The sequence below is a fragment of the Tachypleus tridentatus genome, chromosome 13 (genome assembly GCF_004210375.1).
Source record: "Tachypleus tridentatus isolate NWPU-2018 chromosome 13, ASM421037v1, whole genome shotgun sequence".
NCBI lineage: Eukaryota > Metazoa > Arthropoda > Merostomata > Xiphosura > Limulidae > Tachypleus > Tachypleus tridentatus.
Genome location: NC_134837.1, coordinates 93,707,372 through 93,735,224, shown reverse-complemented (window position 1 = coordinate 93,735,224; position 27,853 = coordinate 93,707,372). Strand labels below are relative to the sequence as shown.

The window sequence follows — 27,853 nt, the reverse complement described above, 5'->3', positions numbered from 1 at the left end:
TCGAATCCCGTCAGCAAACATGCCTTTCCTTTCCCCCATAGGAGCATTATAATAATTCAATCAATCCCACTTGTCAATGGTAAAAAAGTAGTCCAAGAGTTGGCTGTGGGTGATGTCGATTTGCTACTGTACCTTTTAAATTTGGGACGGCTAGCGCAGATAAAATCTTTACTGGCCAGATGGGTTAAGGCGTTCGACTCGTTATCTGAGGGTCGTGGGTTCGAATCCCCGTCGCACCAAACATTCTCGCCCTTTCGTGGGGCGTTATGATCCCACTGTTCGTTAGTAAAAGAGTAGCCTAAGAGTTGGCGGTGGGTGGTGATGACTAGTTGCCTCTCCTCTAGTTTTACACTGCTAAATTAGGGACGACTAGCCCAGATAGTCCTCGTGTAGCTTTGCGCGAAATTTAAAAACAAAACAAAACAAGCTAGCTTTACACGAAATTCCAAACAAAGTGAAACAGTCTTTTTTTCTTAACTCTGGGGAGACACAATGAGATATAATATGGGACCAAATCTAAAATAAATTGAAAATTAGATTAGTAGACGGCATTAGCTAGTGAGGGCATCGACATTTCTGGGAACCGACCTCCATAACCCTATCCTGTGAGTGTAGGTTCTGTACCGAAACTTAGTAAAGACAACGTTTCTAGCTTTTTTCATCAGACACATGAAAAGTTTATCGTTTACTTATTAGAGCGAGAAGTTTTAGTTTATTCTAGAATTACTCAATTTATTTTTGAGATTATGAACAAACTATCGGTAATTTAAACCGAACATAACCCAGGGGCTTTCTTTGTCAACAATTCGTAATGATAAGAATCTTAAGCGTGTTGCTTGATCAGATTTTAAAATTTGCTACACGTCTATCGGTAGTGAAGACCAAATATAAGTCAGATAGCTTTAGTTTTCAACAGAATGTACTGATAAAAGTTTTATCCTTAACATTTCTGTTCAACATTCTGCATATAAACATTCTCTTGTATGGTCTACACGCTTTTTTATTACATTATTACAGTCAACCTATGTAATTGAATTAGATATTAAATCAATGCTGTGCAACGAACTTTAGAAACATGAGTGATAAGCCTCAGAGTTACAACGTTAACACCCGGAGTACAGTTCCCGGTGATTGCTGCAACAGATAGCCCAATGTGTCTTTGATCTAAAACAAACAACTATTGAAAAATAAACGCATGTTTTTCAATTATAATTAATTATTTTTATTACCTTGAAAATGTTTTGTGAATATTATTTGAAAGTGTCTTAAATAACGTGATGTGTTTATGGTATAAAATAAAACGTTAGAAATATATAATATAAATATAATTGTTCTCTATTTCCAGGACTTGAAATTTCAAAATACTTTTGAAATTATTTTGTTTATTTATTACTAAGTAGAAAGCTACACACTGGGCTATCTGTACTCTGCCCACTACAGTTATCAAAACCCTGTTTCGAGCAGTGTGAGCCTGCAGATATACCGCTGTGCAATTGGAGGATTTCTGAAAGTACTAATGAACAAAGTTAAAAGAATATTATCATCTTAAATAATCTCATATTTTTGTATATCTATTAAAATCCTATTATTGTAGTTTTACAAAGAAGAAACTTAAAAAAATAATTAATTGTGAAATATAAACTTCTGTTTATACATAAGTATTAAAAACTGTTTTAATTTTATTATTTGTAATTAAGTGCTTGATGATTTAATAATTACGAGATATTGTAATTAACTGAAGTTAGGCTTGGAGAAGTGTTTTATTATTTCAAACTATCTCTAATATGTTTTGACACATTTTTCTTATTCATTTTTAGCACAAAAATACCCATCTTTGTTTTTTATTTATCATGCATTTCTATGAAATGGATATTGGAGCTTTAGAACTTTAATACACATAATGTGTATTTTAACAACTGCGAATGATGCCCTCAAGTGACTTAGCAGTAAGGCTGAGGGCTAATAATTTGGAAATTCGTGGTTCAGTTCCTATAAGACACCCCATTGTACAGATTTGTGCTTTAATCCATCCAAGCTACGAATAATAAACTATTCAATAAACAATAATGGTGCTGATACTTATATTGTTCTTAAACGACACAGCTGCTACTAGACTTTATTTGTTTACTAAACAGGTGCTGAATCAGTTTGCTTTACAACATATTACTAGTCATGTACCCCCTGTGACATAGCGGTATGTCTGGGGATTCACACTGCTATAATCCGGGTTTCGATATGCGTGGTGGGTATAGCACAGGTAGCTCATTGTGTATCTTTGTGCTTAATTTCAAATATTCAGTCAACCTTGGAACATAAGTACCTTCAACCCGGAAGTGGCCAGATAGAATCTGACTGAATCAACTAATTTTGAAAATTTACCTCGCTAAACATAATACTCAGTAATGAATTTGTTTGTGTTTTTTTTTACCTTACAAAACTACACGAGGGTTATCTGCACTAGCCGTTCGTAATTTAGAAGTAAAAACTAGAGGGAAGGCAGCTAGTCATCACAAACTCTTGGAAACTCTTTTACCAACAAATAGTGGGATTGACCGAACAATATACGTTCTCATGGCTGAAAGGACGAGCATGTTTGGTGTGACGGGGAAAAGAGCCTGTAACCCTCATATTACGAGGTGAGAGTCCTAACTACCTGGCCATGCCGGGCATTCAAGCAAACTTATGGTCAGCGTATGAGAAATTCTGTCCTTTTCTTTTTTATTTATTGTAACGTCAGTCTTATTTATGTTATGCAATAGATTAATGTGCTAATGTACATAGCGTCCAAAAATATCCTAAAAGTGAACGAATAGACCTAGGTCAGGAGTATTTGCTGATTAATAAATAACTTTTATGGTTTATTGTTTAGAGTTAGTTCACCATAACAAACTATCGTCCGATTAGACCCTATGCAAGGTCATACAACTGAGTGTAGTGCCAAGTCAGTATATTGTATAACATGCAGTCTCTCGAAAGAATCACAGTCTGAGGGTCGCGGGCTCGTCCGTCACACCAAACATTCTCGTCCTTTCATCCGTGCGGGCGTTATGATGTGACGGTCAATTCCACTATTTGTTGGTATAAGAATAGCCCAAGAATTCGTGGTGGGTGGTGATGACTAGCTGCCTTCCCTCTAATAGCCTTCTAATAATCTAATAGCCTCTAATAGCAAATAACCTTCGCGTAGTTTTGCGCGAAATTCAAAACAAACAAACTTATAAGAATTTATACTAACTTTGCTTTACAACGTAAATAAAATACCGCAATTTTATTGACTATCGTTCTTTATCTCTTACTTACAGCTCATTAAAAGAAACAGAATAGGATCTAGACTCGTATGTAAGAGGTTTAGGCACCTATTATATCTTATTTAATGTCTGGGCCTTTTTCTTTTTGGTGTAATGTAGTTGAGATAACTTTGTGTAACTCCATTATACAGACGCAACGCAGATAAATTTGAAAGAAAAATAACTGCTCATAAACATATTTCATACAACATAATCGATAAGCGTGAAAATTTCTAGATTTTGATGAAAGCGACCGTTTTATTTTGTTTCTTTAATAGAAATTCCCTGACAATGATTTAAGTACTTTCTCCCTCTAGTGGCTCAGAGTGGCTCATTTTATTAGTTTGAAGAGTGAAAGTAGAGGCAGAAATCCATGTGTATTTTATGTATTCTAAAAAAAAGTTTTCTATTTGGATTCTCCATTAGTGAACATATTGTGATAAATATATATGGTAAGCTAAATAGATTAATAGTCGCATACCATCAATTAATGTTCTTATTGTGATAAATATATATGGTAAGCTAAATAGATTAATAGTCGCATACCAGCAATTAATGTTCTTATTGTAATAAATATATATGGTAAGCTAAATAGATTAATAGTCGCATACCATCAATTAATGTTCTTATTGTGATAAATATATATGGTAAGCTAAATAGATTAATAGTCGCATACCATCAATTAATGTTCTTATTGTGATAAATATATATGGTAAGCTAAATAGATTAATAGTCGCATACCATCAATTAATGTTCTTATTGTGATAAATATATATGGTAAGCTAAATAGATTAATAGTCGCATACCATCAATTAATGTTCTTTAAAGTTTAATTAAACAATGTTACTCCCCTGCACCTCAGCAGTGACTTTACTGTTGATTATCTGCGAGCTTACACGAACGAGTACACTGGTATATGCTGTGAAGAAACTGAGGAAGTAAATGTTGCCAATCGGATCGTATGCATTGAATAGCTTCAACATTTTAACGCTCTTTTGCTTTAGCAGTTAAAAAAAGAGTTAACCGTAAGTTTTCAGCCACAATTGTTTGTTTTTGGATTTCGCGCTAGCCGTCCCTAATTTAGTAGTTTAAGACTAGACGGAAGGCAGTTAGTAATCACCACCCACCGCCAATTCTTGGGTTACTCTTTTACCAACAAATAGTGGGATTTACCGTCACGTATATTACGCTCCCACAGCTGTAAGGGCGAACATGTTTGGTCTGATAGGGATTCGAACCTGCGACCGTCAGATTACGATTCGAGTGCCTTAATCACCTGGCTATGCCAGGGTTTCACCCACGAGAGAAAAAGCAAACAAACTTTATCTGGAAAAGTAAAAATTGTGGTTGAAATGTAAGTCCTCTGTGTGAGCTGCTTTGTGTTTGTTTGCATTTTAATTTCGCACAAAGCTACACCAGGGCTCACCGCGCTAGCCATCCCTAATTTAGCAGTGTAAGACTAAAGAAAAGGCAGCTAGTCGTCACCACCCACTGTCAACTCTTGGGCTAGTCTTTTACCAACGAATAGTGGGATTTATCGTCGCATTATAACGCTCCCACGGCTGAAAGAGCGAGCATGTCTGTTGTCGAACGCCTTAATCATCTGGCTATGCAAGGCTTTCAACCACGAGAGAAAAAGCTAACAAACTTTATTTGGAAAAGTAAAAATTGTGATCGAAATGTAAGTCCTTTATTGTGGACTGCTTTTTGTTGGTATAACGTAGGTTTTCAAAGATAGTGAAAGACGAACATCAATTTTCGTAAACGTTTATCAGCAGCAGTGGCTTTTCAATATTACTTTAGTATGGTCAACAAACAAAAAATTACGTTTTCCAGTATTTTCATATCAAGAAGAGAGGGACGTAAGGTTTGTTTTTTTTATATCGTGCAAAGCTATAGGAAGGCTATTTGCCCTAGCCGTTCCTAATTTAGCAATGTAAGACTGTAAGAGGGAAGACTGCTAGTAATCACCACCCACCGCCAACTCTTGGGCTAGTCTTTTACCAACGAATAGTGGGATTGATCGTCACATTATAATGCCCCCACAGCTGAAAGGACGAACACGTTTGGTGTGACGGGGATTCTAACCCGCAATCCTCGGATTACGATTCGAGTGCCTTAACCACCTGGTTATGCCTGTCCTGGTACTTAAGGTAATCAAATTAAATTTATATTCATTTGAGTAGGAAAATTAAAATCAATTATTCGGGTTATCTAAGCGCTATCAAGAGGAACCGGATCGCGAACTTTAAAGTTGTAAGTCATAAAACTTACCCCCTGAACCACTAAGAGATAACGTAACCTCTAATAGCGTAACTTATATTACTTTATTAAACATAGCCCTTGAAATAATGAAAAATTGAAGACCGACTCAGATAATGAAAATACAAAATGCTTAAACATAACCTTCTGGTTGAACCTTGTAACAACAAGGCCCCTTAGGCACAGATATCCCATTGTGTAGCTTTGTAAAGAAATAAATACAACACAAGAAATTTGAACTACATGTGCCATCACTTTCTTGTTTAGAACATGTGTAGAGACTATAAAAATCAACGTAAGGTTTGACATGTCCTGGTGGTCAGGGTGCTCAACTCGCAATCTGAGAATTGTAGACTCTAATTCTCATCACTGAACACTTTCGGCCTTTCAAACGTTTGGGCGTTATAATGTTATTGTCCTACTATTCGTTGATAGAAGAGCAGCCCAGGAGTTGGCTGTGGGTGATATTCACTATTTGCGTTATCTCTAGTCTATCACTGTTATATTAGGAACGGCTAGCGCAGATAGTCTTCGCATAGCTTTGCACGAAATTCAGAATAAGCCAAACCAAACACGAACTTACTTTTGCTTGAATTAAAACATTCTCAACACAAAATATCTGTAACAGAAGTACGTGTTACAAGTCTGCCACTCCCTTAATAGGAAATGCCACTTTCTACTTCCTACAGTATCACCATAGTTCTTGCTATCCTCACTCAACTAAGGACTTGCTTATTACTTGCTTATTTGTCTTTATCGTGAATATGAATTTTAACTTTCGTGTATACTTTGATTTTAAAGAAGTGCACAAGTTCCTAGTTAAGCACGAAGCGACACAGTGAGATACCTGTGCTCTAGGTTTCTAAAACCTGGTTTCCACAGTTCATTATAATATAAACCAAAAGAGTAACTATGGTCAATACTTTGTTTCTTTGGCTTTGTATTAATGCAACTCCATTTAGCTTTATACAGTACTTCCATATAAAGAACATGAGATCCACTTTCATATTTCATTTTACTGAACCATTTTGTGTCTATCATACAGTAAAATATTAAATATTAAACTTATAAGAATGAATATTTATTCAAAAACTAAACCAATAAGAAATAAATAATATATTATGTGTCAATATTTTTTCAACAGCAACTGCATAAGCATAGTGGATGTCCATCAAATAGATTTATCATAAAAGGCAAAAGACTAAAAGATTGTGACGTTAGCGTTCAAAAGCCTCTTTATTATCTGAAATAACGTAGCTTTTTGTTATAAACATTCTGGAAAAAGTTGAAATTCTTAATGTTATTATGTCATACTTCCTACTGCATCACACTCTCTGATAACTGAGATAATTTTATTCTTGTTTGAATAATAGACTCAATTATTTAATTTTAATTGACATATTCATAATTTAGTTTGGTATACCACTCATACTTGGATTTCGTTTTTTATTTTACCCATTTACAGCTCGATACAATACTTTAGACGAACAACCAACTAAAAACGTGAAAGGAAATTCAGTGAATAAAAAACTGATTAGTTTTTAATCCAAAGATTATATTTTAAAGCTGTTTTCACTTCTTCATATGTAATACATTTTCTCTTACGATATTAAATGTTTGCAATCCTTACTTCCATCACCTTACGAACTTTGGTTTCCGTTATCAAAAAGCTACTTTCTCTCATTGTTATAATGCTAAACATTAAGTTTCGAGTTCAGATAGCCTATTTTGTAACTTTGCGCTTAACTCAACAAACAAATAAATATCCTTTTACTATGATTTTGTATTAGTTATTACAACAAGTAATTTATGTATTAACTACTGTGTATTCTTCTGCAGTCCCCGCTAGTACAGTGGTAAGTTTATGGGTTTACAACGCTCAAATCAGCAGTTCGATTCTACATGGTGGGCTCGGCAGAGAGCCCACTGCTGCTGGCTTTACTATAAGAAAATACACACACTCTTCTGTCATGTTAAATATGATAAAGTATCTTCAATAGTGTTCTTTTTTCCTTATTGTAAAGTCATTACGAGCTATCTGCCGTATCCAGTAGGAGGATTCAAACACATGATTTTAGTGTTGTAAATCGGAAGACTTAGCGCTGTCCCAATGAGAACTTCTTTAATATATTGTAATGGTTTGTTAACAGATAATGTGTTACATGTTAATAAGGTATTCATCAAGTGAATGTTTTTTTCTACTTTTTATCATATATATATATATTGCGAAACTTTAACCTTTAGTGAAGATAATCATTATAAAAATATAATTCTCAAATCTTATGATAATGTTCCCCATTGGGACATCAGTAAATTTGCTTGTTTTGAATTAAGCACAAAGATACACAAGGGGTTATTTGTGCTCAGCCCATAACGGGTATCAAAACCCAGTTTTTACCGGTGGGAGTCTGCAAACATGCAGCTGTGTCACTGGGTGAACGGGACAGTTGTAAGTTTACTGACTTACAACATTAAAATCTGGGGCTCGATCCCTGCGGTGCGTACATCATACAGTCCTGTGAGACTTTGTTCTAAACTAAACAAAAAACAACCTTATCATAACATATACTTCTAACAATTTTAATGTATAAATCGGAGAAGACAAAAAGCAATTGGTTTTGCGAATAAAACGAAGAAAGTAAAATACCGAAGCTTGTCGTGTGTAAATTTCTAGTACATTAACTTTTAAATAGCTATTCTTTAAAAACACTTTTGGAAACTTCAAATAAAATTTTATGCTAAGAACAGTTGTTGGCTAGAGAAAGCGGCTGCTATTAACTTGAAGTCTATTATACCTAAATCATTATGAAATAATAATTTGACAAACATATAATCTGAATGTCTGTAAAAGAATAAGTTAATAAGAGATTACTCAACATTTAAACTGTAAGATCGTTTAAAGCATATGAAAGTTACATGACATAAATTAGATAACAACCGTGAATAATGTTAATTTAGGGTTTAGAATAAAGAAAAACCATAAGTATTTGGAAAATTTTTCCTCCACTGGCTCAGAAATCTGAAGACTTTTAACGCTAAAAGCTGGATGTCGATACCAGTGATGGGCACAGCACAAATAGCCCGTGCTTTAGGTTTGTAATAACAACAAATAAAGAACTTTATATAAAATATCAAAGAATATCCATCGTGTTCAAAGGAAAGTTCTTTAGTAGCTTGTGGGTGCAATGTAGGCACGTATTCAATAATGTCGAAGTATTTCATTTTTGGTAAGAATACTTATAAAGATATCAATTTAAGAATATCTGTTACGTATTATAATTTGTTTTGGACAAGTCCTCAATTTATTATGATACGTAACATAATAATATCTAATATGGTTTATTTAATATCTATTTCCATTTCCTAATTACTCATAACTGTTTCACCCTGAAATAATGACAATACCGAATAATTTCTGAACACTTCACGCTCCTTCTTCAGGACAAAGGAATATCCAAGTATTCCGAAATGTCATAACATAATATTCAAGGCATTATGTTCGAAAGTAAAAACCTTCGAGATTATGCTCTCTTGTCAATTATATCTCTGAAACAGCACATGTTAGTTATTTAGTTTTATTTAATACACTTCACCTAAGGGAAATGCTTTATGTGATATCACAAAATAGCAGTTAACTTACGAGGGAGTTTTTTTATCGTTAAAATTCTTTCACTTAGTTTTACTAGGAACCCACTGACCGAATAAAATCGTTTATTAAGTAATGAGTGAACCCTGTAAGGTGACAATCTACAATAAAAGTGTTAAAGTTACTGCATAGTTTAATGAAAACAATAACCTCTAAGCATTGTTACGCGTTGCAACATTCACACATTTTTTTAATTCCTGGTGAAACATTCAAACAACTTCCAGTAGTGTTGTTGTTTGTTGTGGTTCTTTTGTTTTACTAAATGGTGTGTCTCAAAATTGCTTGTTCCAAGGCAAGACATTAGGTCTTTTCGATTTCCTTTTTTTTTTTCAGAATAATATGCAAGAAAAACAGCATATAAACAGAACACACAAAGTGACAGTAACGACGGAACAAGTTTTCGTTCAGAAAGTCAAAGGTACTTAAGTATGAAACAGCCAAATTTTGTTTATTTTTATTTACTGTTTACCAAATTCAAAGCAAAAACATGAAATTTATGTCATAGGCGCGATATTTGGCACATTGGCCAATTTGTCTTTGCATAGAATAGCATGAATACTCATTTCACTCTATAGCTGCTTGAGATATTCAAAGAAGGAATTTTTGTACAGTTGAACTGTGCACATTCCTAAATAGAGTTCCTTTTTTATTATATTACATACTGTTGCTTGAGGCACGTGGACCACTTTTGTCACTGATCTTTGTGTTCGTGAATTCTCAACTACTGCAAGACGTTGCACTTTGCTTACTACAATGTGGGGCTCGACTTGTTGCCAGTCTCTTTCTGGGAGGTCCTGGTTCCTCAAGTTTATCCTCAAATTTATATATCTAATGCAATTAAACAAAAGGAATATCCTCCTCAAAGAAATTATAAAACTGCGATGTGAGTACATCTTTGGCCTCCAGTGGCACAGAGATATATCTGCGGACATTTTAGTTCAAAGTACTCAACAATCAGTGGTTGATACACTAGAAAGAATAACAGGGAGTGGATAAATTTTGACAAAATTAAATTTCCGGTTACAAATTACCATTTGTTTTGATATTGTATATACATTTCCGGTTACAAGTTACCAATTTTTTTCATAGTAGATATATCTAGAATACTTTAAAGGTTAAGGAAAGCGTGATATAAACTTAAAATGAAAGCTTCATATAGTATAGAAAAAATAAAATTTTGATTTTTATGTATTGTACTTTTTTCTATGCGAATCCAATAAGAGTAAAAGTTTCATTTCGTTTTTATTATACTAAAATTCGCTCTTTTTGTCACATGTTTATCCAAAAACTTAAATACCGTACTCACAATAACTGAACTGTATATTAACAAAAACGCATCACCGTAACTTATTGATGTATATGCTATACGTGATAGTTTCATCATTTTCATGTATTGAAAAGTTATTGTTTGTTATTAAGCACAAAGCTACACAATGGGTTAACTATGCCAACCACTAGTGTCGAAACCCTGTTTTTAGTAGTGTAGACCTTCAGACTTACAATTAAGCCACTGTGTGAAGGCAAATGGAAAATAATATGCTATACTTTTAGAATATATTACATTATAATTTGATCATGAATTTGCTTAGTTCCTTTATCTTGTTTATACACTTAAAATTGTTAAATTGGCCATAAGTATGCATGAAATTTTATATATAAAAATATTATATGAGAAAAATATGTGCACGTTTATTACACATAAAGACAAATTTAACATTTTAGAGTCATTAGCGTGAACGAAAGGAGAAAAGTATGAGACCTGTACTGTATAAAAATCATAATAAATCTTTTTTTATCTATATTTCCGACTCGCTTGTGTCCTTTTTTTTTTATTCGGCGCCCACGTGCAATTTAGCACGTGACCTACGAAAGGCGAAGCCGGAAGAGTCCATAGAACTTTACTCTTGATCAGATCAGTTCTACTGAAATGTTAGCAGCGACACCCAATCTCGTTATTATAACTGAAAACTTGATCTGAGCATAGAAGAAAGGTTAAAATTGACTTGTATTCAAGGGCTAGGGTTTGTCTTTCAATACATAGAAGAAACTATTTATTAGCCAGTATTCTATATTCATATATATATATACACACACGTGATTTGTTTGTTTGTTTTTAATTTCGCGTAAAGCTATACGAGGGCTATCTGTGCTAGCCGTCCCTAATTTAGCAGTGTAAGACTAGAGAGAAAGCAGCTGGTCATCATCACCCACCGCCAACACTTGAGCTACTCTTTTACCAGTACGAATAATGGGATTGAACATCACATTATAATGTCCTCACGGCTGAAAGAGCAAACAGTTTGGTGTGACGAGAATTCGAACTTGTGGCCCTCAGATTACTAGTTCAACGCCCTAAACACCTGGCAATGCCAGGCCTACGCACATGCTAAATATTTCAATGTAATTTGTATTATAACATAATATTAAATGGTGCTTTCATTTCAAATGATTTTTGTTTCTTTGATTGTTATTAAGCACAAAACTGCACAATGGGCTATTTGTGCTCTTCCTACCTTAGGTATCAAAACTCGAATTTTAGTGTTGTAAACTGTAAGACTTACCATTGTTTGGATCATGTAAATGATGACTAGATAATTAGCGCCATTTCTATACACACATGTGTGACAGTAGAAGAATTGTTCTCTTACTATATAATAGATAAAAAATACGTTTACCTCGAAATCTCGCGAGATGGTACCTTGAAAATATAGAAGTTATTTTCACTTCGCTGTTGTTATTTTACACGATCACTGTTATCATATGTAATATCGTAATTACCTTTCCTCTCATATCGACGGTCGTGAATAATTTGCTTAAGTATTCTGTATTCTTCTGCCACTATTGAAAAAGGTTATAGATAAAACTAGGATAGTTTAAAAAAATGTTTGCAGGATACTTACAACGTAATTGTAATAAAACTTCTACTACCAAACTGTTAATGTATATACTACTGTTATCATGTGTTACCTGAAATAACCTTAGAGCTTTTACAGGATCACTGTTTGGGAGGACCTGACTTAGTATTATTTTTTATTTTCTTTCTTTTGTCTCATTTTTAAGATTCTTTTAGAGCATGGTTTATTACCCTTGAAATATTTTTATAGTTAGGTATTAATCACATCTTATTCACGATATTAAAAACATATAATTTATTATAAATCAGTGACGAAAAAAAATGACATTCTCTATAAACCGAGCACATTGGAATAGTAAATTTTCATTCATCAATTTTTTTGTGCTTCATAACTTATTATTAAGTCATGTTTCATGAGATCTTACTTAACCTTCGAGATATCACATCACACTTCTGGAGATATTGTATCAGTTCTCGAATTATTATGACGTCACTTTATGAAGATCTGAGCATGATCATATTATATTATCATACAACTCTCTGAATAACTGTTTTTAATCATAGAATATGACCTGCCGTTCTCTAAAATTCTAAAGTTTACTATAAAACATTATCATGTCATTCTCTGAAGACCTCGATATAATCGTAGAATATTATCACTTCGCTTCTGCAAACCTGTACTTAATGATAGGATTGTATCACGCTACTTATCAATTATTCTCAGTCACATAATACTATTATGCAACATTTCATTAATTATTCATATAATGTTCGTGATATTATCTTCACACCTTCTTAGATGTTAAAATTAATGTTCAAATTACTATGGAATTGTTCTTGGAATCACGACTTAAAATTATTATCACATCGTATTTCTAAAATTTCATATGATAAAACTTCAATACTATGGTAATGTCAATTAACTTCCTAATTACAATTATTATTGCAGCATTTTTTAGATTCTGCATTCTAATTTTTAGGGCATCAAAACAACACTTTTATAGATATTTTGACGTAAGTTTTCGAGTTATTATCTTAACAGATTAAAAATCTTAACTAACATAGGATATAATAATTTGCCATAAGTATTCAAATTAATTATTGACCAATAAAAACAGTCATAAATATATTTTACGGTGAACATTGGGGTTAGGTTTAATCGCTGTTTGAGGAATATTTCGTAAAGCACTTTCACATAATCATAAAAAAGTACAGAGAATGTTAGAGGTAAGTTTTAAATGAAGAGTTATTTAAGAAACACTTGTTTCAGCAAAACTGAAAACTTCAACTGTATGACGAATACAAGAAGACTGTGGTCTAGTTTTAAATATATTACTGAAGAACCAAATAATTAAAGATACTGGATGCATATTTACCAGTAACAATATTTATAAAAGAGGGATGTTTATGACAAATTTTTTTTCTACTTATTGCTAACAGAATATGTCCCTCAGTGGCTCCGTTGTAAGCTTGCGAAATTATAAATTAAAAACTCGAAGCTTGATCCCTGTAGGGATCACAATACAAATAATCAACTTTGTAAATTTGCGCTTCATAAGAAACTAAACATATATAAGTCATATTGTTAAACACAACATTTTGAAAAAGAAAACACTTTTAATCACAAACTTATATTTTTTGCCACCAAAGAATCCTAGCAAATTATTTGGGAAAGTAAAGACTTAAGAGATGTGTGAATAATTTATCCTTTGAAAATGATACTTATTTAAATCTGGTTAAAAAAATTGCGTATGCACCCCCACTGGATCAATGGTAACTCTGAAGGCTTAGAAACCGTGTTTCCACAACTGTAGAGGGTGGAGCATCTATCACCCATTATGTATCTTTATGCTTAAAACCAAACAACCAAACTGGATGATTTTTACGACTTTCAAGATTTTGTAAACATGTTTTTCAAAACGATTAGTCATATTCATTTTTAAGCTTTGTAACATTCGACTTTGTATGACTTGACGTATGACAAGATTACATGCTCAAGTCTTTTATTCAAACCAAACAGAATCTCAAACTTCCATGGATCATTCTACGAATTGCATTGTAAACTGCTTAATTCTAATTTATATTGTTATAGAAATATTTTCATTTTAAAGACACTTCACATAATATTTTGCTAACAGAAAGAGAACATATAAATTTGCACAATTTAATTTCCAGAGTTGTTGAAAAAATATATGTAACAATAGCTACAGAACTTCAACTGTATTCTTCAATCTGTCATATCTCCCTACTTATAGACATATGTGCATACAGAATTTTTATACGTTTTAAGCGGACAATGTTTCAAAATTTCAAACAAGAGAGAATCTTCAACAGCCGTGGCTGTAATTAAATCTGAAATCGATCAAGAGATGTGACTATGATAAGTTTGCACACAAAAAGAGAAACACCTCAGAGTCATTCTATGAGCCGCTATGTTGCAGCTAAAAGTTACTTTTTTATTATAATTTTGGTTTGTTTCATGCAGTAACACTGACATCTTACACATTGTTGTGTTCACACGATACCACAATAACTATCTTCTGACTTCAGGAGTCGTTATTGTTACACAGAACGTTATTACTGTTGATGCTATTGCTAGAAAAAGCCGTTGCTTCTATAGACGTTACTGTTACAAAACCATTACTACTGTGATGATTATTGCTACAAAAATCTATTACTGTACACATTAACGTGACAAAAACTGTTACTACTGAAGATATTTTTGTTACAAAACTCTTGTAACAATAAACGTGATTATTGAAAACTTTATTGTTACAAAAACAAATACTACTATAGACCTTATTGTTACAAAAATCGTCACTAACATAGACGTTATTGTTACAAAAAACCCTGACTAAATTATTTACAAAGCCATCTTTTTTACAGTATTTCTGAGTCACATCTTTGTATGTATAGATTTGTTTGTTTGTTTGTTTTGGAATTTCGCACAAAGCTACTTGAGGGCTATCTGTGCTAGCCGTCCCTAATTTAGCAGTGTAAGACTAGAGGGAAGGCAGCTAGTCATCACCACCCACCGCCAGCTCTTGGGCTACTCCTTTACCAACGAATAGTGGGATTGACCGTCACATTATACGTCCCCACGGCTGGAAGGGCGAGCATGTTTAGCGCGACGCGGGCGCGAACCCGCGACCCTCGGACTACGAGTCGCACACCTTACGCGCTTGGCCATGCCGGGCCGTATGTATAGAACAATCTAACTTTGAAATTATGATTCATTGGTTACTTTGTCCGAACTCTTTTTAAATTCAGAATTGAAAAACATCGTAGCTCATTTCTTCAGAAGGATTTAATTATCAGGATAAATTACCATTTCCAGAAACAAAAACAGTTGCTATTTGGCACAAAATGTATTTGTCGAGAAAGTTTAAATTTAATGAACATAATTTTAAAGAGCTAATTTCACTGAAATTAATATCTACGCTAAGTCTTAGCTATAGGTTTCAAAATAATTAAAAATGTTTTATTTAGCTCTAAATTATTTGAAATATTTAAATTTTTAATACAAAAACTTACCAGACAGTTTATTCACCATTGAAAGTTAATTGTCTACTTAGCAATTATTCACATCTTTTAGTAACTTAAATTTAAGATCGCGAAAACTTTGAAAATGTCAAAATATCAAACAAAGGCTTAAAATAATAATTGAGGCCGATGAAGATAATTCAAACGTTGTCATATTAACCGCAAGTTCTAGGTCGAAAGTAGTTTTTAGTTTTCAGAACATTTAAGCTCAAGATTTGCAATGGTTGATTTACTGCCTCACGTTACAACATAAAATGATATAAGGAAAAGAATGAAACAAAAGTAAAGAAGGAAGGGCCAAACAGAGGAGACAGCAAATCGACTTTGACATTCAGAGAAAGAAAAAATTAACAGTTATTTTTCAGCTACACACCAATAGACTGTAATGCGGAAAGCGATAGTGTTCCAATCTATCTGTAACGCACGCCTGTGAGGTTTGGGATCTGCCCTTCCTTCGGGGCAATCTACTCAGATATGAAATACGTCTCTGAGTGTACACATGAACTGTCCCACATTTTGTTGACTATTTCCACATAACAATTGAGGACAGAAAGTTGTATATAAGCTCAATGTTTCCATCGTCCTTGTCCAATATCGTTTACTTTTACTGAGAAAGCAAGTAAAGTATACAACAAAATGCTGTTTAAGGTAGGAGATCAAATGTAAAATCCTGTTTCATTCATTTGTACTTAACGAAATATTTTAGCTTAGAGATATATGTCTGTCGTTTCGTTTGTCAGTACTGTTTTGTGAAAAGTAAAATATTAAAAGAGATTATCACGCTATATAGAAAATAATACAATAGTAACCTATTTGATGTTCCTATAATTATTACCTGCTTTTTATTTGATATGATTTTTTCCGGTAAAAAACGAGTGAAGAGAAGCAAATCTCAAAATTATAGGAAGAGGCCTAGCAGGAAAACTGCCAAGACGTTTACAGTTGTAATTTTCCACTACAAGAAGAAACTTCGTCAGAATTATTACTTTTTAACATTTTCTTGTTAGTATGACATGGTTGTATTCTACTGACTTCTATTTATGTAGGTGGTGCTCTTGAGTCTGGTCGCCGCTGCTAGTGCTGGCATCGTCCCTGCATATCCTGCCGCCTATCATCCAGTTAACGCCGCATATGCTCATCCTGCTGCAGCTTATGGTGATGTTTACGTACGTTTGATCCCAATCCTTTTATCTTTATTTCAAACCAGCATAATAATATATGACTTTGTCTTTTTTTGAATATTTTTGCAATAAAAATGATTAAATTGTCACTGAATCAACAACAGCTAAAGATAAATTTGACAAAACGTACACTAATTTTTTAAGAACCTAAATACGTTTCAAACACGTTGGTTAATTATATACCGTATTTTTATTTGTGTTTCACATTTTAGGCTAAGCCTCAGCCTTACAGCTTTGGTTATGAAGCTAAAAATGATTACGATGGCGCCCTCTGGCAACAGGAATCAGGAGATGAATATGGCAGCAAACGTGGTTCCTATGGTTACACTGATGCCTATGGCATCAGACGTACTGTTGAATACGTTGCTGACGAAACCGGTTTCCATGCTTGGATCAAAACCAACGAACCAGGTACTGCCAATCAAAATCCGGCTGATGTCCAGATCGCTGCTGACCCCGTCCCTGCTCCAGTTTACCACCATCCCAATGCTGTTGTAGCTTCCCCTCATTACGCTAATGCTTTTGTTGCAGCTCCAGCTCACTATGGTCTCAGTTATGCCCATTAATTATTTGTTAGTAAACAACTGCTAAATTTGAGCCTTATATATCCTTATGTATTGTTGCTGTTATTGTTCATAAAACTCTATTTCGATTTGTTTAAAACAGTAAAATACAAACTTATTCATAGACATTTTACTTACTTTAAACCTTTTTATTGTAGATAGCTTCAGTTTTACAAAAAACCAGTTTTACCAATCACTATGTAAAAAAATAACAAAAAGGTTATTTTCAGGAATAAGATAAAATTGTTATTGAATAAATGAAAAAGAGGAAAATCATGCAACATTGGAAATAATAAGTTGTTATATATATATCACGCTTTTGTTTGGAGTATCGTGTATACGTAGCAAATTTATTCAGCGGATTAATACGCCATCGTGTATCGTTTTCATTTATGTCGAATAAACTGAAAATGGAAGGGTGTTTTGTTTCTATGTTTATTATTACAAAAGAAACGTATCAACTTCATTTACTAAAACTGCAACACCCCTCAAGTTTGCAGATGTACTCATTTCTGGATTCACTCTAACCCTTAAGTTACCGACTTGTTTTTATACCATTTATTGTTTTGTTCTAAATATTCGAGTACTGAGACTTCACTGTCACACTTATAACACACGCATACTCGATCCACAAAATGCGGAGCGCAATTTTTCGTTCTTGTAAAGGGATGCGAGCCAGAGATGTTCAGATCACCAGTCGGTTTTATACGTAAGCATTGGCTGACCCAATGTTGTATCTGAAATTTGAAAAAGAAATACATGCAATACTACACGAAACTATATTTCGTTTAATATTCCTATTCATTACAAATATTGATCTAAATAGGGATAAATATACATATATAAAGTACAGTTAAATGTTTAGAATATGTAAGAAAAATCCAACCACCAACGCAAGTCGATTTTTTCATTAGTCTATTTCATTAGCTAAATACAATTATTTAATGTTAGATAGATATTATCACAGGTACCTTGTTTTAAATAACAGCTTTAAAACGAGTATTCATGTGTACACATTAGCATTATTCTTAGCTCATTTTTTACTTAGTCCTATCATGAAAGAGTTCATTGCATCATAATTCTATGCAATGAATGATCTGTTTTAATAAAGTCTTACATGGTGTATTCAGAAATCATTAAGCTGTGATTTAGCTCATTCTACATTTGCTCTTGACACATGGCTGATCAACGGTAAGTCTGAGAATGTAGAATTCTAAAGTAAGAACGAGGGTATCCAGTTTTGTGCTAAAATAGTCACAGTTCATTGGCTTTTCTTCTTAACTAAAACACTTTGTGGTGCATCGAATTGACATTTTTAAATTTTTTTTTGCTCTCTGGAAATTTCTTCGGTTAAAAAACATTGAAAAAAGTACGTTTAACCTCGTATTTATAGTCCAAGCAGTCTAACCTTGGGCCACACCTAATAAGGCATGTATTTATAATAGATATATATGTTACCTTAATATGTTTTGTGTCCAATTTTGATTTATCCTTTTCAACAAAGATGGTCTCAAGAAAACACATTACTTCATGTAAGTCTGAAGGATTATAATTCTAAATACCGGATTTCAATACCGGTATTGAGCACAGCTTTACAACGAAAGAGACAAAACTCCTTCAATTTCCACTTTGCACGGTTGAAAGAAGACATGCAGATTTTTAACAGTGCTTCAGCGTCAGACATTTTACACCGTACTTTTTGTTTCATCACATAAAAAATAGCATAATCCATTTTCAATTAGCTAATAAAAACATTAGTTCCTTCTTATGAAATATTTTAGCTTATCAAGACTGTCTGTCGATTGACAACTGAAATTCTACTCAGAAACTGAATTACTTTTTAAATATAAAGCAAAGACATTTTGTTAGTAATAATCAGGAACCTGAATTATTGAAATCTTTTCATTTTTACTCAGACATATTATTTATATGATACGTACAGCAGTTTTATGTGTTTCAGCAAAGCAACTGTAATTTGTAGCGTTAATATTTCTTTACAATGATACGTCTAAAAAGTCTGTAAAAATAACTTTCTAATGAACTGAGTTTTTAATGAAATAATACAACGCAGTCTCAAAACTTCTAATTATTTTATATGGGAAGTTTATTTTTAAAAACTCGCCCAGAATTAATAATTAAGTTTAAAACTGTACTTTTACTAGTTTTGAAACAGTATATTGGTTATTTGAAGATTCATTTGACGTTACCCTCCGGTGGGTCATTGGTAAGTTTGCCAACCCTAAATCCAGGATACGATACCTCATATACCTCGTAGTGAACAGAGTATAGATATCTCGTAGTGTAGGCTTCTACTAAGAAAACAACAACCTGTATTTCAGTCAATAAACGATACTAAGCAGATATACTGTTATCAAAAAAACTTTATTAAACAAGTTTTCTGAAATGTACATAAACTTATCTAATGTATTCATTATATAACATTTTCTCTTTGTTTTTTAAAATATATTCAATACTACAACAGAATATTACAAATAACCATTTTTAACTCTTTCTCAGGGAAACATCATTAAAAATATATGTCTCATATCGATGAAAAGAAAAATACACTAAGTAATTATTAATGATTTGAAAACAAATTAACATCAGCTATGCACATTTTGCTTTCCAACGAAAGCAAATATTAATATAACATATTAAGATATTCACAGGCATTAAAAGCTGTAGTTCATGCTTTCTTCATTTCGTAGGTTAAGAAGAGCCCTACGTAAGCAGTGATATTATACCAAATCATATTTACTGAACTGTATACTCATCTGATAAACTTATTAACAATTGTTGTGTTTTAAAATTGTGAAAGTCGATAATGACTTAAAGTGTTTATTCCACTAGTTATATTTAGGCTTGAAAACTGTTAACTGGAATACTTCTAACTTACATCCAAGTAGGCTTAGCGTATATATATCTATGTATAACTGACAAATATATAAAGTCAGGTTAAAGGTTTTAACGCGACTTCTTTTTAAGACGTGTAAAATTCTGTTTTCTGGTACGTACCTGTAGGCTTAAACTCGCAATTGATTCATTATTCTATTTACTGTAGACTAATAAAAATACAATAAATGTTGCTTAGTATTTTAATTGTTAACGTTTGATTATTTTAGTTTTCTTGTTTAAACAGAATATTTATTACATATAATATCTTGAGGTTATAATAATATTTTGTTTGTTTATTGTGCTTTCTATTCTTCTTTTCAGTACAGTCATGCGCTCAATTAAAGAAGATCACTGCATTCGTACGTGTGATAACCAAACCTCTGATAAAGACTTTTTTATTTTTACATATTTAAGAACATTATTTATCATAACCATAGTTTTGATATTCAGGTTTTGGTGCTTCTGTGGTGGTAGTGGTTGTTTCTGATTTGTAATAGAATTTTGGGTGTATATTATAACCGTAATAACCGTAATGGGGTGCGTATGTAGTTTCTGGTGCTTCTGTGGTGGTGGTTGTTGGTTTGTAATAGTAAACTGGTTTTACCTTATAACCGTAATAACCGTAATGGGGTGCGTATGTAGTTTCTGGTGCTTCTGTGGTGGTGGTGGTTGTTGGTTTGTAATAGTATACTGGTTTTACCTTATAACCGTAATAACCGTAATGGGGTCTATATGAAGTTTTCGGTGCTTCTGTAGTGGTGGTAGTTGGTTTAGGTTTATAGTAGAATTGTGGGTGTATGTTATAACCGTGATAACCATAAGGTGGCGCGTATGTAGTTTCTGGTGCTTCTGTAGTGGTGGTGGTGGGTTTGTAATTGTAAGCATAGCTGTTGCGAATGAAGGTTGGACGATATCCATATCCATAGTCACCAGTGTAGTCGTCACTCTGTGGTTCCTCCTATATGGTATAAAATAATTACTGAATAAGTGAAGATCATTTTTCATGGTTGAATTATAATTTTAACACAGGAAGAATTAGTCAATAAATAAGACAGATTTGATTCGAAATTATATTACTATGATTAGTTATAAATAACTAAATTAGGGATAAGGCCAGCTTTAGAGAATATTTGAGAAAATCGTCGCAATCTTTGTAATACCAGGGACTTAATCACTCTTTTAGACAAGATAATTCATAAGTTTCGCTTTAGTAAATACGCTTAGAAGTTTACCGCCATGGGATTTCTAATTTTAGTTTTGTATCTCAAAGAAGGGAGAATAGCTTTGACAGTTGTGAAAGACAACATATCTATATCGTTAGATTAAAAGCTAACAGCCGTAAAGAACTCATGCTTAATGTTTTAGTATTTTTTTTAATTGTTTAGATTGTAAGCACTTTATAAACACAATATTTTTATTAATTCCATGTCATTGAATCTTTCAAATGTCTTCTTTTGCTATGCATTAGCGGTAAGTCTGACGGTTTATAACGCTACAAATGGGGTTTCGATACCGGTGGTTGTCACAACACAAATAGCCCACTATGAAGCCTTGTGCTGAACAACAATCAACCAAATAAATTGTAATGCATTAAACACTAAGTCATCTACAGTGAGATATTTCAAATATCTATAAAATATCGAGAAAAAGATAAACTTAATACGAATCTATTCAACGCTCATGAATCTAATGCAGTTTTAGCGAGAGATCAAAAACGAAAGAAATTCAGCTTTAAATCACTGGTACACTGCTAGAAGTTAATTGTTTTCAACTTTCAGCAAGGATTTTTTTAACAGATGTTTTCAGTCTCAACCTCCATTTTGTTCACAAATGTTCTTACGTTGAGCATTTGTCTAGTTCCAAAATTTAATTCGAAATTTTCAAAACGAAACTGTAAACACTCAAAACAAGTATTGAATTAGGTAATTAACTCTGATATCCCTAACCATATATTAACTTACCCTACTATTTCTGACCCATCTGTAAATATATCACATTACTTTTCGTTACTTCTAACACTTTTATCAGCATACATTGCTTTACCTTACTACCATTAACACTTTTATCATTACTCTACTTTTTCTGAAACTTCTATGTGTTTGTATGTGTTTTTCTTATAGCAAAACCACGTCGAATTCCTGACTTCAGTATCGTAAATCCGAAGTCTTTCGGCTGTCCCAGAGGAGGACAAACTACTGTGGCGTCTTATTCAGTCATTCATGTTTACATCAGCACATGTTTATTACCCATCTATCACTGACACGTATATGAATATATTACATTAAATTTCTAACACATATATGAAACTCAAGTTCTAACACACGACATGTACTCAAGAGATCTTATTTCTTAGATATCTCTAGCATCTGTGTTAAAATATTAGATTGCTCTGTTATCTCTAACATCTCTGTAAATAATAATGTTTTCTATCTGTAGTATCCGTTTTAACATACCATATTCCCTGTTAATTCCTAGTGTTATATTAACATATTACATGACACTTACCTCTTTGTTATCATCGTTGTTTGAGTATTGAGTTTGGACATATCCGTCTGATTTATAAGTTTCTCCTAGAAGGTACGATTGTCCTGAGAAGCTTGGAAAAAATGGGGATATTCCGAAACCGTGATGATACAAATGAGGTTGAGCATATTGATAGCCCATACTTACAGCAAGGGCTAGAAGCGACAGAAAAAGGATCTGCAAGGATGAAATAGTGCAAAGTATTAATATTAAAGAATTGATTTACTAATAGGGGAACCATTATTCTCATGTTTAATACTTTTCTAGTTCAAAAATATTGCATGACTTTAATTTTTGTAACTGGTCTATTTTTCTCAACGTATGTTAGCTTCGGTAAAAATGTCAACAGATATATTATGAAAACGATTTATTATGAAAACGATGTGTACCGAAGGCTTACCTCTCTGAACATCTTGGGTTTGCGTTGCTGTGGTGTCACAGGGAAGATCTCTTGAGAAAGATGGTTTTATAGTGCTAAATGTCCTACTTTCTCCTTTCATTATTTCTTAACTTCCTGTATTAGAAAGGCCGATACCTTCTGGGAAAAGAAATGAGTTGCAGAAAAATATTTTCTCTTTCTTTCACTGCTTTCTTGGGGAAGGAAAAGTGGAAACATTCAAACTTATTGCAATGTCATCCAACCTGAAATCTTAATCTTGACATCAGTACGATGAATATTTACAAGAAACGAAACATGATTTACACAATGAACAATTGCAGATTTCCTGACAGCTAGAATTACAGTTAATTTAATGGTATTTTCTGAACAGAATGTTAATAACAAATATTTGTGCAGAATTATGAAATTACCTTATTCTTTTCAACTTGCTAAAATTTTGCTATACGCACACAGATGTATAAGTGTATACATGTACAAAAATATATGTGTTACATATTGTTTATATAAAAGTGTATATTCCACAAAGAACAATCACTTTGTGATATTTATATATCTGAAATATATTTTTATTAACATGTTAGTATTAAGCTTATTACATTTTCAAATTCTTTATCCAGTTCCTTAGAGTTCTTGGAAAAAAGGAATGTATAATAGTATTGCAACTACACTGCGTCCCTCATATCCACTGACAACGACGTGTTTATTCCAAATAAAAAGCTCGCCAGGGCGTTTGGGGTACAAGAAACGCAGCAGTGGTCATAACATAAGTGGTCGTATAGCTATACACAAAATTAAAAAAAAGAAAACAATCAAATCTTTCGAGGGATGGTCCACAGCCTCATTTAGCAAACCAACAGTTTGTAAACAGGAAATGTATCACCAAATGATCCACTGGCTTTTAAATAATAAGAGAAATAATCATAAACTTTCCTCTATATTTTATAAAAACATTTATAAGTTTTGTGTTTGAGTTTAAAAAAGTTGTCTCATTTATTCATTAAGGACTTTTTACCCTTGTGTTTTTATTACTCGTATTTGTTTCATGAAGAAAAGTCATTAGCTCTCATGTCCTTTACTTGGAAAACGTTTAGAATCTGCTCTGTTATGTATTCAGAATAATATTTAATTTGGTATTGGGTATTCTAAAAAAAATCATAGGCCTTATGTTCTTCCTTGATTAAAAATCTATTAGATTTAATTTTTAGTAAATAATTTATTAGCCCTTGTGGTTTTCGTTCAGATAAAAATATCATCTTGGTTGGCGATCTAATATTTTTGTGTACTATAATGTTAGGGAAAAACGGAAGTCCTTAGCTTTTGCATATTGTTTGGGAAAATATTCGTCAGCTTATTTTCTTTCAATGTGTTTTCAGTTTCGAGGTTTTCTGTTTAGACTAGAAATTTTAAACATGAACATCACGTTATGTACTCAGGGCCTAAACGGCCTGGTGAGAGATTTCCTAAGCTTCAAGTATAGCCATCTTTAATTCTGAACTACTGACTAAAGGAACGTCATTTAGCAGATTCCACAACAACAGGAGCTGTGTTTAGATTTTTGAAACGAACAGTGGGATTGACTGCCATTATTATTAAAGTGAGAAGTATTCAGGTTTGTCAAGTCTCGAACTCCTGACCTTTCGATCCTCAGCTGACACGTTAATTACTAAACTATTTACTAGCTCACTCTTTCTTTTTTGATTAGTTGTTTTTAGAGCAAAGTAATATTGGGATATGAGGAACTGAACCATTAGCAGTTATTTATTTTTGTTGAGAAAATGATCCACATGTTCGGTATAATATTTGTTTGTTTGTTTTTCTAATATTCATCAGCTTTTGGGTTTTTCGCTGAGAAATTGTTTAGTTAATAAAATAGTTTTAATATTTTAATGCACAGTAAGTTGCTCTCTACGATTAAATAACTTAAGATGTAATGACATTGAAAATATGCTCCCTTCCCCAGGTACCTCAGTGTTAACTCTAAAAATATTATAACACTAAAAATTTGGTTACAATTCCCGCAGTAGACACACAATATAATTAAAAATTTGTTAGTTCTTGTCTAATCTTCTCAGGACGGCTGAGGTATTTAAATTTTATTAAAATAAAGTAGATAACACAAAGTTTTAGCCTTCTAAGGTTCTCTACTTTATTTTAATAAAAGTTTTAATACCCGTACCAGCCGTCTTCAGAAACGTTTTTACTTCAAGTGAGTTTTAGTGTAAGGGTTAATTTGAAAAACAATGACTAATGAAGTACCATACACTTCACGTGAAATTTAATTAACGTGGATGTTGCAATAAAACCAACGTTTAATGGTACACAGTTAAAACACATGAAAATTAGACTGTCGACAGTCTCAAAATACAATAAAACATTTACTCCATAATTTGATATATAAAGGTAAAAACCATCGTACAGAAATTACTGTATGACATGTAAACATTTCAAGACAATAAAAATCATCGTAAGCTTGAGCTATCTGTCCAATTACCACTTAAGGTGGTATAAATGTTTTGTTTCCTACTCTGTGGTTGTGAGTAGACAGGCTATCGAAAGTTTGGTGCTTTCCATGAAATTCAACGAGTGCAACAAAACCCGAGAATTTCAAACTAACTTATTTTTATATTTTTATTTTTTTAATTAATATTTTAGGCCACCTGTCTAGGAAAGTGAAAGAGTGTTTGAAAACACGTAGGTCAAGTTACTGATAATGATAAATGACGTTGCAAAATAAATTAGAACAAGATGGTTCTGTGCAATCAAGAAGAAACGACTACGTGCCCATCTACCACTTAAGATTGTAGAATGGTCTATATTTAAAACAACCTGGTGATTGACTCAACCATCAGAAGTCATGTACTATTCAAAAGACTTCAGAATTAGACCTCAACGATCTGATAATAACTCTTTTCTTTTGTTATTATCTCCAGTGGCTGAGGGCAAGTCTGTGGGCTTATAACATTAAAAATCGAGTTTCAATAACCGTAGAGAAAAAAACACACATATATCTCATTATTTAGTTTCGTGCTGAACAATAAACAGGCAAAAATTCTTTGTTCTTTGTCTTTTTATCCAGTAATCGACCATATTGTAATTTATGTTGTTATGTTAATCATCAGTTAATCCAAGTTTTAAGTTATCAAACCTTATAAATTCTGTTTTTATTTATTTTGTTTACCTTTTTCATTGGAAGTGATTTATTTCTGTTCATTTTCCCTTTCATTTATTTTAAATCAGATTTAGTCAGTCCCTCTGGAGTTAACGAAATGTTCTTTTTTCCTTTAAATTTATCCTTTCTATTTCCCTTCCCTTTACTTTATCTACACTTGACGTTATTGTCTACAATCATTCCGTCCCAGGCTTACACTATTTTTCTACTTCAGTCCGTTAACTTTAATCAACCACTTTTATCACCTCTATATATTTTTCACAGTCATTCTTCACTTCTATTAAGCTCACATACATTTTATAGTTGTACCCTTTGAACAATATTACTAAATGCACGTGTTAATTCAGTTGTTTTTTTTACATTCTTGACTGTATTTAAGTTCTACATTTCCATTTCTTATTTAATTTATTAACTACGATTAACCGTATTTATGAAATGTTTAAATGTTTATTGTTACTTTTCATGTACTTCCTTTATCTCACTTGCAGTTTCAAAACCACTTTTAAAGCCTTCGAGCCACGTGTTATTCGTTCTTTCAATCTAACCTTTACATTAACAGCTTTATTGTCACTGTAACCTGATAAAGGGCTATTGCCCGAAACGTCGTTTTTGTGTTTTATTAATAAAATTATTTTCATTTGGTGAGATTTTCACCAATACTTTGTATTCGATTTTGCATTTTGTTATATATTCGCCTACACAATTATTTTATTACATGAATATTGAATATTCAACTTCAACATAAACACCACGTTTAGCCTAAGAATAATCATGTGATAGTTTTGTTGCTGAACTACGATATATATTGTTAAGTATTACAAAACAAAACATGAAAACATTTTCAACAGAGAAAGAAAGGAAATGAGCCTTTAATAGTTCATAATTATCCTTTGAAGCTCTTTAATATGTACTATATAATTACATATCACATTACCAGCCACCCAGACCTACGTTTTACTCTTATGTTAAGAAGAAAAAACTTCTAGAAAATTTGCTGTTGTTTTAAAAATGTCTACATTTTTAATATCAGCACAATCTGCTACGTATTCACTCAGTTACATTTTCTTGAAGTTTTGATTTGGAATCCAAAAAACTAAGATAATGGAGTAAAACCTATATAATACTAACCATAACTGTTGTGATTTCTTAGCAGTTTATTCTAAAACTACTTAAAGGTGTGCACTCCATAGGTGTTGTCATATAAAGAATTCTGAAATATTCCGACAGACAATTTTGCTGTGATTGCCGATCCAAATTAATAATAATATGGATCATAACTATTGTATGGAAAACCTACAACTTGCGACAATACAACACTTTTGAATTTGCTGTTAAAAACCAACACTGCTGCCATAATTCTTCTACTCATTATGTGAGATGAAACTAGGTCTTTTAAATTGTTCCTGTTTTCAAATATTTGACTTTCAGGATTTTTTTTAAAAAGCGAAACTTAATGTAATTGATAACACAAAACTAGATTATTATTTTTTTGATTAAACATTTCTTCTTTACTTTATGTGAATTTTGGCG

General features: G+C 32.6%; 2 protein-coding genes across 2 annotated transcripts; one reads left to right on the top strand and one right to left on the bottom strand.

Annotated features, from left to right (window-relative positions):
* The first annotated feature begins 16,084 nt into the window (after positions 1 to 16,084).
* Positions 16,085 to 17,769, top strand: LOC143239216 (cuticle protein 10.9-like). The gene is made up of 3 exons (XM_076480107.1): positions 16,085 to 16,240; positions 16,639 to 16,758; positions 16,986 to 17,769. Exons 1-3 carry the CDS (start codon positions 16,229 to 16,231, stop codon positions 17,337 to 17,339), a joined length of 486 nt encoding a protein of 161 aa, XP_076336222.1. The 5' UTR covers positions 16,085 to 16,228; the 3' UTR covers positions 17,340 to 17,769.
* Positions 17,770 to 19,762: 1,993 nt separating this feature from the next.
* Positions 19,763 to 23,293, bottom strand: LOC143238847 (uncharacterized). The gene is made up of 3 exons (XM_076479422.1): positions 23,155 to 23,293; positions 22,737 to 22,931; positions 19,763 to 21,189 (listed from the first exon to the last, which is right to left on the bottom strand). The coding sequence occupies exons 1-3, from the start codon at positions 23,164 to 23,166 to the stop codon at positions 20,650 to 20,652; spliced, it is 747 nt and encodes a 248-aa protein (XP_076335537.1). The 5' UTR covers positions 23,167 to 23,293; the 3' UTR covers positions 19,763 to 20,649.
* Between the last annotated feature and the right edge of the window lie 4,560 nt (positions 23,294 to 27,853).

Coding starts and splice junctions, on each gene's coding strand:
- LOC143239216 (XM_076480107.1), top strand. Junction 16,759..16,985: donor CAGCTTATGGTGATGTTTAC/GTACGTTTGATC, acceptor TTCACATTTTAG/GCTAAGCCTCAGCCTTACAG.
- LOC143238847 (XM_076479422.1), bottom strand. Junction 21,190..22,736: donor ACAACGATGATAACAAAGAG/GTAAGTGTCATG, acceptor TATACCATATAG/GAGGAACCACAGAGTGACGA.